The sequence below is a fragment of the Rattus rattus genome, chromosome 3 (genome assembly GCF_011064425.1).
Source record: "Rattus rattus isolate New Zealand chromosome 3, Rrattus_CSIRO_v1, whole genome shotgun sequence".
NCBI classification, from domain to species: Eukaryota; Metazoa; Chordata; class Mammalia; order Rodentia; family Muridae; genus Rattus; species Rattus rattus.
The window spans coordinates 86,382,307-86,393,969 of NC_046156.1; the positions used below are offsets into that span (position 1 = coordinate 86,382,307).

Below are 11,663 nucleotides of genomic sequence, written 5' to 3' on the forward strand. Positions count from 1 at the left end.
GCCTTGAACTTGCTGTGTAGACCAGAATGGCTTTGAACTCACAGAGATCTGCCTGTCTCTGCCTAGTTAGTGCTGAGATTATAAGTGTGCTACCATGACTAGCGTCTGTGTAACTTATTTTATTATCGGTTTCTTTCAATGCCATGTTTCATAATTTTTATTTGTAAATTAATTACTTAGTTGTATCACCATTAGAATTTAAACCACTGCTTATAGCAATACGTTATGAATCATAATGTAAATATCTGATAAGCAAGGTATCTGAAATATGACCCTCATGCAGGTTATGACCTATAGGTTGAGAACTGCTGGTTTATACCTAAGATGCTTTTCAGATAATTTTTCATGTTTCACTTAGGAGCAAAGCCTGTGGGCTTGCCTAGCGGCTATGGCAGTTGCTAATCGAGATATGGTTACTGCAGAAATAGCCTATGCGGCAGTTGGGGAAGTAAGTAAATCATATTCAGGTAATGTGCAATTGGTTCTTTCTTAGCATAATTTGTTATATTTCTATTATTACTGACTTGTGATAGACATATTTCGCTTCCTCTTTTTAGATCGATAAAGTTCGGTACATCAATGCTATGAAAGATCTTCCATCTAGAGAGTCAAAAATGGCCCACATACTAATGTTTAGTGGGAACATCCAGGAGGCTGAAACAATACTTCTCCAGGCTGGCCTCGTTTATCAAGCAATACAGATCAACATTAATCTCTATAACTGGGAAAGGTAATAAGAACCCTTACACAGTCCCAAGACCCTTATGACCTTCATGTATTCTGTCTGCAATTTAGACGATTATATTTTCTGGTATATTTAAAATTTTCTAATGCTACATAAGAATTTGTTCATTTTACATTTGTGGGTATCCTGTCTGGTGAATCTTAACATTTTCAAGCTGGAAAATGTCATTTGTGGAAATTTATGCTTTTTCTGAACTTGTTATTGATTAGAAATTGGGGTCTGAAGAAGAAAAGAGTCTTAAGATGCCTCCCAAATTTATAATTTCAGTGCTACAGAAGTGGTACTATTAGTAGAATTGGGAGGGAAGATTGTGTATCCTGTGCTAGCCAAGTTGAATTTGAAAGGCCTGTTATGAGCTAGGAAGTCCTAGTCAGTCATGGACTTGAACTCACAGGACTGGAAGTAGACTTGTAGACTCAGTAGCAAATGTAGCAGTGGAAGCAAGAGTAGGTACATGGACTGGAGAGTGTGAAGCGAGGCGAGCTCAACTGTACTTGTGTGTGAATGAAAGAAGAGAAACTTACCACATGTTTCCATCAGTCAGTCATCGAGAGGAAGAACCAAGGGGCTGGAGAGAGTGCACTGAGAAGGAATGAAGAGAGGTTTACAGTAAGGTGCTCAGAAGCATCCTTCACCCACCGAGCTTCATCAGCTTGCTCTGAGAAAGTGTAGGCTGCTCTTCTCTGTGGCACACTAAGGGCCTCCTCTCCCTCCTTAGATATGGATCTCAGAGCGAACAAAATTGTGTCACTCTATGTCCCAGAAACTATGTAGTATGAAACATACTTTTATATGTCCAAAATGTCTTTTATGGGCTTTGCTTTTCTCTGGGCTCAAAAATAATCCACATATCTTTTTTCTTTTATTGAAAATAGATTATTTTCTCAAATAGTAAAACCTGATTATGGTTTTCTGACCCTCTACTCCCAGTTCCTCCACACCTCCCCTCCTCTCTGGATCCACTCCTTTCTGTCTTTCATTAGAAAAGAACAGGCTTCTAAGAAATAGTTACGATTTTATCTCATTATATTTTATTTTGTTACATTTAACTATTATTTCTTAGAAGCCTGTTGTTTTCTAATTCTGAGTTATTAATTTTTGTTTTATCTTATAATATTTTATTTTGCTGTAGTTATGGTTTTATCTCATTATATTTTATTTTGTTACATTTAACGATTATGTCTTTTTTCCCCCATCTTTATTAACTTGGGTATTTCTTATTTACATTTAATTTATTCCTTTCCCGGTTTCCAGGCCAACATCCCCCTAACCCCTTCCCTCCCCTTCTATACAGGTATTCCTCCCCATCCTCCCCATTACCTACCTCCCCCAACAATCACGTTCACTGGGGTTCAGTCTTAGCAGGACCCAGGGCTTCCCCTTCCACTGGTGCTCTTACTAGGATATTCATTGCTACCTATGAGGTTGGAGCCCAGGGTCAGTCCATGTATAGTCTTTGGGTAGTGGCTTAGTCCCTGGAAAGCTCTGGTTGCTTGGCATTGTTGTACATATGGGTCTCGAGCCCCTTCAAGCTCTTCAGTCCCTTTCTCTGATTCCTTCAACAGGGGTCCTGTTCTCAGTTCAGTGGTTTGCTGCTAGCATTAAGCTTCTGTATTTGCTGTATTCTGGCTGTGTCTCTCAGGGAGCGATCTACACTTCTGCACTTCTTTGCTTCATCCATCTTGTCTAATTGGGTGGCTGTATATATATGGGCCACATGTGGGGCAGACTCTGAATGGGTGTTCCTTCAGTCTCTGTTTTAATCTTTGCCCCTCTCTTCCCTGCCAAGGGTATTCTTGTTCCTTTTAAAGAAGGAGTGAAGCATTCACATTTTTGATCATCCGTCTTGAGTTTCATTTGTTCTAGGCATCTAGGGTAATTCAGGCATTTGGGCTAATAGCCACTTATCAATGAGTGCATACCATGTATGTCTTTCTGTGATTGGGTTAGCTCACTCAGGATGATATTTTCCAGTTCCAACTATTTGCCTACAAATTTCATAAACTCGTTGTTTTTGATAGCTGAGTAATATTCCATTGTGTAGATGTGCCACATTTTCTGTATCCATTCCTCTGTTGAAGGGCATCTGGGTTCTTTCCAGCTTCTGGCTATTATAAATAAGGCTGCTATGAACATAGTGGAGCACGTGTCTTTTTTATATGTTGGGGCATCTTTTGGGTATATGCCCAAGAGAGGTATAGCTGGATCCTCAGGCAGTTTAATGTCCAATTTTCTGAGGAACCTCCAGACTGATTTCCAGAATGGTTGTACCAGTCTGCAATCCCTTTGGTCATCCTTCTTGAGTTTCATGTGTTCTGTGCATCTAGGGTAATTCGAGCATTTGGGCTAATAGCCACTTATCAATGAGTGCATACCATGTGTGTCTTTCTGTGATTGGGTTAGCTCACTCAGGATGATATTTTCCAGTTCCCTCCATTTGCCTATGAATTTCATAAAGTCATTGTTTTTGATAGCTGAGTAGTATTCTGTTGTGTAGATGTGCCACATTTTCTGTATCCATTCCTCTGTTGAAGGGCATCTGGGTTCTTTCCAGCTTCTGGCTATTATAAATAAGGCTGCGATGAACATAGTGGAGCGCGTGTCTTTGTTATATTTAACTATTATTTCTTAGAAGCCTGTTGTTTTCTAATTCTGAAGTGTTAATTTTTGTTTTATAATATTTTATTTTGCTGTATTTTAATATTACACTTTAGAATTGGACAAAACAAACAGAGCTCAAGAGAAGACACAAGAAACAGAGACCCACTCATTCTCACACTCAGGAATCCCATAGAACCACTAAGCTGGAGACCGTAGTCTATGTGCAGAGGGCCTTGATGGAGGCCCTGTGTATGCTGCTTCAGCTCTGTGACTCATATGAGGTTTGATCATTTTATTTAGAGGACCCTCTGTCTCTTACAGTCTTTCTTACCTCTCTTGTGGTTCCCTGAGCTCTGTGAAGTGATTTAATGGAGACATCCCACTTAGAGCTTAGTGTTCCAAGGTCTCTTACTCTCTATATAAAGTCTGGCTGTGGGTCTCTGTATTTGTGCCCCTCTAGTGAAGGAGGCAGTCTCTCTGAGGATGGTTGTACAAGGCACACAGATCTGTGAGTATAACAATGTCATTTGAAGTCATTTTATCACTATATATTTTTCTTTTTCTTTTCTTTTTATAGACCAGTATAATTTGGTTTTACCCTAGGTCTCTGGGCTATCTAGTCTCTGGTTCTTGGTCACCTAAGCAGTGTCAGGTATGGGTTCCATCTTGTGGAGTGGAGCTTCAGTCAGATGAGTTATGGTTTGGTCACTCCCAAAGCTTTGTGCCACCATTGTCCTTGACATATCTTGCAGACACCTTTGTAGATCAAATAATAACCCATATATCTTTCAACTATTAGAATTCATAACTCTCTCAGGGTTTAATTTCTGTAGCTATCCCTTCTACACCTTTGCCTTGAATAGAAGCCATAAAATGTATTGTGTTAATTTTGTGATTAATATATCACAATCTGTTTATACTCTCATGATACAACTGTTGATAAATTCACCTTCTCTGTCTTTGTGCTTCATTTACATGAGTTTGTTACTGTTGTGTCGTATATAGAAGATCAGGAAAGATGTTGGTTCTGCAAGAATGATTAAACCACTTAAACTGTAAGGATTGGAAAGAGATAGGGTAAGAGTAATATTAGTAAAATATATTAAATAATAGAGCATTACCACTAGAATTATATGAGAAATATGGAAAGCTAGTAATTACAATATTCTATTTGTTGGTAGGGAGCAGTTGACATGCTCTTGCTATATAGTCTGTGCTTGCCACAAACTCACAACAGCCCTCCCACCTCAGCCTCCTGAGTGTTAAACACATCCAGCTTCAAGTGTTGTTTTTGAGAAAATACGTGCATTGATCAGTGGTAGCTACTGTAGTTCATGTAACACTGAACATTTTAATACAACAACACTTGTAATGGTCTTTATCTTGTAAACTTACTTTCTAGGTGGGATTCCATTCTATATCACTGATAATGGTAAACAGAAAGAGACTTATCACCAAGCAATTAGGTCCTGTAGTCCAGATAACATTGCCTGTATTCTGTTGGATGCTGCACCTCTTTAATTATTGTCCTTGTAGATATTTGTGTCATCTTCCATTTCAGATAATGTATTCCTAAAGGAGAGAAACACTTTATATTACCTCTGTGTAGTAGATATATGATATCCCTGTGCTTCCTATCCTTGAGTCCATGCAATAATTAATCATTTTGCAGTGCTCTAACGCTCCAAACATTGATCGGCGATGGCCAACTTACAGTTGGTTGGTAGTTGTCCTAGCAAGGAGACACCCTGTGAACCAGCCTTGACCTACCTGAAGCTGTCTTCCCCCAGACAGCACAGCTCTTAAGTTGTTGTTCTCTTACCTATGCATTTCTTAGCTTCTGCATGTGACTGGGGTTGCTGTGGTCTGGTTTTGTTTTCAACGTCTTCATCTTTTCTTTGGTATCTTATAAAAACCTTAGGTGTTTGAAGCTTGTGCACGTGTCCATACTAATTCCTCGCTGTTGACTTCAGTTTCCCTGCCATCCCTCTAGGCCGCTCACTGCTGACATGCCCTACCACCAAGTCTCAGCCAGAACCCTGCTTCAAGATGATTAAATACTAGGGGGGTGAGAGAAGAGGAGGAAAAGAATGTATCCTGGGTGTTCCTCCATCCCTTCTCTCTGGCTTTGCCTTTCCTCTGCTTCTTGACTTCATCTATTCCCAATCAGAATTCTGATTACCTTCTATACACTTTAGAGATGTAAACAGACATCTCATGAGTGCTGTGTCCTGTTGGGAGTTACACAGCTGTCTACATAACGGTGCCATTGCGTAGCATATGTTTTACATTTGAATTTCCTCTGTCTCCTTTCAGAGGAACTGATCTCAGGCCTCAGACATGCCAGGCAAGCATATATAAGCATATATTATCCCGGGATAATACCTTGTCACTTCACTTGCATGAAGCTGGAAATTTGGGAGTTATTGTTGGCATCTTTCTTAGCCTCTGTCCATCTTAACCACTTACCTTCCTCGACCTCACCCAGTGTTTGCAACACTTCATAGTAGCACCCTTGTCTAAACTGATCAGAGTTCTCCAATGTGGTGCCACCACTAATCTCCTTACCTCTAACGCGTTCCCTTCCTGGACACTATAATCGTAGTGATCATCTCGCAGTGGAACTCTAACCATGTGACACTTGACCTTCGCCTCATTTAAATGGAACCTAACGTTCCTCATTGCTTGTAGTACAGATGTCAGACTGTGGCAAGGAGTCACTTCAGATAATCAAGGAAGTAATTATACCTGCCAAGAAACTCTAGAGAGACCCAGAGGTTGCCACTCTCTCCACATCCTACAGATATTTTTGAAACCATGTAGACTGTTTGTTCCTGTTGCATATTCATTTATTCAGCATATTTACTGAGTCTACTGCCATAGGTATATTTAGATATTTCAGAGAGATCTTCAAAAAAAATAACCTCTAAATGTGGTCTCTAAATATGTCTTGTGTTGTAAGAGGTGTTGGGTGATCAGGACTGGGAGCTTTCAAGTCAGGCTGGTTTCATTTTATAGTCCATACTTACTGGCTATGGACAGATTACTGGGGCTCTGTACATTTCAGTTTCCATATCATTAAGATGATGAAACAACTTCAGATTTATTATCAAAAATGAACTAATTATATCCGAAAATACCTTAGCAAACTTTGTGACAGTTAGTAAGCCTTTACTAAATAGTGTTATTAGTCATGTGTTATGTATTTGTTGAGTACCACCAATAGACGGTAGGCACTGTGAATGGAGAGATGAACAAGCCCAAGAAAAAGCCTGTGGCAGTGATTTTAATTGTAAAACTCTTAACTGGCATGGCTAATATGAAACTTATAAGTAGGTAGGATAAGTATTATATATATCATACATAGGTATGTATAAGTATGTATTAGATACTTTTTTTTTTTTTTATTAACTTGAGTATTTCTTATATACATTTCGAAAGTGTTATTCCCTTTCCTGTTTCCGGCAACACCCCCTCCCCCCCCCTTCCTTATGGGTGTTCCTCCCAACCTCCCCCATTGCCGCCCTCCCCAACAGTCTAGTTCACATGGGGTTCAGTCTTAGCAGGACCCAGGGCTTCCCTTCCACTGGTGCTCTTACTAGGATATTCATTGTTACCTATGAGGTCAGAGTCCAGTGTCAGTCCATGTATAGTCTTTAGGTAGTGGCTTAGTCCCTGGAAGCTCTGGTTGCTTTGCATTGTTGTACATATGGGGTCTTGAGCCCCTTCAAGCTCTTCCAGTTCTTTCTCTGATTCCTTCAACGGGGGTCCTATTCTCAGTTCAGTGGTTTGCTGCTGACATTCGCCTCTGTATTTGCTGTGTTCTGGCTGTGTCTCTCAGGAGCGATCTACACTTCTGCACTTCTTTGCTTCATCCATCTTGTCTAATTGGGTGGCTGTATATATATATGGGCCACATGTGGGCAGGCTCTGAATGGGTGTCCTTCAGTCTCTGTTTTAATCTTTGCCTCTCTCTTCCCTGCCAAGGGTATTCTTGTTCCCCTTTTAAAGAAGGAGTGAAGCATTCACATTTTGATCATCCATCTTGAGTTTCATTTGTTCTAGGCATCTAGGGTAATTCAAGCATTTGGGCTAATAGCCACTTATCAATGAGTGCATACCATGTATGTCTTTCTGTGATTGGGTTAGCTCACTCAGGATGATATTTTCCAGTTCCAACCATTTGCCTACGAATTTCATAAAGTCGTTGTTTTTGATAGCTGAGTAATATTCCATTGTGTAGATGTGCCACATTTTCTGTATCCATTCCTCTGTTGAAGGGCATCTGGGTTCTTTCCAGCTTCTGGCTATTATAAATAAGGCTGCGATGAACATAGTGGAGCACGTGTCCTTTTTATATGTTGGGGCATCTTTTGGGTATATGCCCAAGAGTGGTATAGCTGGATCCTCAGGCAGTTCAATGTCCAATTTTCTGAGGAACCTCCAGACTGATTTCCAGAATGGTTGTACCAGTCTGCAATCCCACCAACAATGGAGGAGTGTTCCTCCTTCTGCACATCCTCACCAGCATCTGCTGTCACCTGAGTTTTTGATCTTAGCCATTCTCACTGGTGTGAGGTAAAATCTCAGGGTTGTTTTGATTTGCATTTCCCTTATGACTAAAGATGTTGAACATTTCTTTAGGTGTTTCTCAGCCATTCGGCATTCCTCAGCTGTGAATTCTTTGTTTAGCTCTGAACCCCATTTTTTAATAGGGTTATTTGTCTCCCTGTGGTCTAACTTTTTGAGTTCTTTGTATATTTTGGATATAAGGCCTCTATCTCTTGTAGGATTGGTAAAGATCTTTTCCCAATCTGTTGGTTGCCGTTTTGTCCTAACCACAGTGTCCTTTGCCTTACAGAAGCTTTGCAGTTTTATGAGATCCCATTTGTCGATTCTTGATCTTAGAGGATAAGCCATTGGTGTTTTGTTCAGGAAATTTTTTCCAGTGCCCATGTGTTCCAGATGCTTCCTTAGTTTTTCTTCTATTAGTTTGAATGTGTCTGGTTTGATGTGGAGGTCCTTGATCCACTTGGACTTAAGCTTTGTACAGGGTGATAAGCATGGATCGATCTGCATTCTTCTACATGTTGACCTCCAGTTGAACCAGCACCATTTGCTGAAAAATGCTATCTTTTTTTCCATTGGATGGTTTTGGCTCCTTTGTCAAAAATCAAGTGCCCATAGGTGTGTGGGTTCATTTCTGGGTCTTCAATTCTGTTCCATTGGTCTATGTGTCTGTCTCTGTACCAATACCATGCAGTATTTATCACTATTGCTCTGTAATACTGCTTGAGTTCAGGGATAGTGATTCCCCCTGAAGTCCTTTTATTGTTGAGGATAGTTTTAGCTATCCTGGGTTTTTGTTATTCCAGATGAATTTGCAAATTGTTCTGTCTAACTCTTTGAAGAATTGGATTGGTATTTTTGGGGTTTGCATTGAATCTGTAGATCGCTTTTGGTAAAATGGCTATTTTTACTATATTAATCCTGCCAATCCATGAGCATGGGAGATCTTCCCACCTTCTGAGGTCTTCTTCAATTTCTTTCTTCAGTGTCTTGAAGTTCTTATTGTACAGATCTTTTACTTGTTTGGTTAAAGTCACACTGAGGTACTTTATATTATTTGGGTCTATTATGAAGGGTGTCGTTTCCCTAATTTCTTTCTCGGCTTGTTTCTCTTTTGTGTAGAGGAAGGCTACTGATTTATTTGAGTTAATTTTATACCCAGCCACTTTGCTGAAGTTGTTTATCAGCTTTAGTAGTTTTCTGGTGGAACTTTTGGGATCACTTAAATATACTATCATATCATCTGCAAATAGTGATATTTTGACTTCTTCTTTTTCCGATCTGTATCCCCTTGACCTCCTTTTTTGTTGTCTGATTGCTCTGGCTAGAACTTCAAGAACTATATTGAATAAGTAGGGAGAGAGGGCAGCCTTGTTCAGTCCCTGATTTTAGTGGGATTGCTTCAAGTTTCTTCCATTTAGTTTAATGTTAGCCACTGGTTTGCTGTATATGGCTTTTACTATGTTTAGGTATGGGCCTTGAATTCCTATTCTTTCCAGAACTTTTTATCATGAAGGGGTGTTGAATTTTGTCAAATGCTTTCTCAGCATCTAATGAAATGATCATGTGGTTTTGTTCTTTCAGTTTGTTTATATAATGGATCACGTTGATGGTTTTCCGATATTAAACCATCCCTGCATGCCTGGGATGAAGCCTACTTGATCATGGTGGATGATTGTTTTGATGTGCTCTTGGATTCGGTTTGCCAGAATTTTGTTGAGTATTTTTAAGGCCGATGTTCATAAGGGAAATTGGTCTGAAGTTCTCTTTCTTTGTTGGGTCTTTGTGGTTTAGGTATAAGAGTAATTGTGGCTTCATAGAAGGAATTCGGTAGTGCACCATCTGTTTCAATTTTGTGGAATAGTTTGGATAATATTGGTATGAGGTCTTCTATGAAGGTCTGATAGAATTCTGCATTAAACCCATCTGGACCTGGGCTCTTTTTGGTTGGGAGACCTTTAATGACTTCTTCTATTTCCTTAGGAGTTATGGGGTTGTTTAACTGGTTTATCTGTTCCTGATTTAACTTCGGTACCTGGTATCTGTCTAGGAAATTGTCCATTTCCTGTAGATTTTCAAGTTTTGTTGAATATAGGCTTTTATAAAAGATCTGATGATTTTTTGAATTTCCTCTGAATCTGTAGTTATGTCTCCTTTTCATTTCTGATTTTGTTAATTTGGACACACTCTCTGTGTCCTCTCGCCAGTCTGGCTAGGAGTTTATCTATCTTGTTGATTTTCTCAAAGAACCAACTTTTGGTTCTTTTGATTCTTTCTATGGTCCTTTTTGTTTCTACTTGGTTGATTTCAGCTCTGAGTTTGATTATTTCCTGCCTTCTACTCCTCCTGGTGTATTTGCTTCTTTTTGTTCTAGAGCTTTTAGGTGTGCTGTCAAGCTGCTGACATATGCTCTTTCCTGTTTCTTTCTGCAGGCACTCAGCGCTATGAGTTTTCCTCTTAGCACAGCTTTCATTGTGTCCCATAAGTTTGGGTATGTTGTACCTTCATTTTCATTAAATTCTAAAAAGTTTTTAATTTCTTTCTTTATTTCTTCCTTGACCAGGTTATCATTGAGTAGAGCATTGTTCAATTTCCACGTATATGTGAGCATTCTTCCCTTATTGTTATTGAAGACCAGCTTTAGGCCGTGGTGGTCCGATAGCACGCATGGGATTATTTCTATCTTTCTGTACCTGTTGAGGCCCGATTTTTGACCAATTATAGGGTCAATTTTGGAGAAAGTACCATGAAGAGCTGAGAGAAGTTATATCCTTTTGTTTTAGGGTAGAATGTTCTATAAATATCCGTTAAGTCCATTTGGCTCATGACTTCTCTTAGTCTGTCTACGTCTCTGTTTAATTTCTGTTTCCATGATCTGTTCATTGATGAGAGTGGGGTGTTGAAATCTCCTACTATTATTGTGTGAGGTGCAATGTGTGTTTTGAGCTTTAGTAAGGTTTCTTTTACGTATGTAGGTGCCCTTGTATTTGGGGCATAGATATTTACGATTGAGAGTTCATCTTGGTGGATTTTTCCTTTGATGAATATAGTGTCCTTCCTTATCTTTTTGATGACTTTTAGTTGATTTTTTTTTTTTTTTTTTTTTTTTTTTTTTTTTTCGGAGCTGGGGACCCGAACCCAGGGCCTTGCGCTGTAGGCAAGCGCTCTACCACTGAGCTAAATCCCCAACCCCGACTTTTTAGTTGAAAATTGATTTTATTTGTTATTAGAATGGCTACTCCAGCTTGCTTCTTCAGACCATTTGCTTGGAAAGTTGTTTCCCAGCCTTTCACTCTGAGGTAGTGTCTGTCTTTGTCTCTGAGGTGTGTTTCCTGTAGGCAGCAGAATGCAGGGTCCTCGTTATGTATCCAGTTTGTTAATCTATGTCTTTTTATTGGGAGTTGAGGCCATTGATGTTGAGAGATATTAAGGAATAGTGATTATTGCTTCCTGTTATATTCATATTTGGATGTGAGGTTGTGTTTGTGTGCTTTTCTTCTCTTTGTTTTGTTGCCAAGACGATTAGTTTCTTGCCTCTTCTAGGGTATAGCTTGCCTCCATATGTTGGGCTTTACCATTTATTATCCTTTGTAGTGCTGGATTTGTAGAAAGATATTGTGTAAATTTGGTTTTGTCATGGAATATCTTGGTTTCTCCATCTATGTTAATTGAGAGTTTTGCAGGATACAGTAGCCTGGGCTGGCATTTGTGTTCTCTTAGGGTCTGTATGACATCAGTCCAGGATCTT

The 11,663-nt window shown here is 39.5% G+C and overlaps 1 protein-coding gene across 1 annotated transcript in view; it reads left to right on the top strand.

Moving 5' to 3' along the window:
- The window catches only part of Ift80 (intraflagellar transport 80), a 103,046-nt gene that overhangs the window by 78,010 nt on the left and 13,373 nt on the right, over window positions 1-11,663 (top strand). Inside the window, exons 17-18 of the mRNA XM_032898268.1 lie at window positions 359-448; window positions 558-730. Coding sequence (XP_032754159.1) covers window positions 359-448; window positions 558-730 — 263 coding nt within the window. The remainder of the gene's footprint in view (window positions 1-358; window positions 449-557; window positions 731-11,663) is intronic.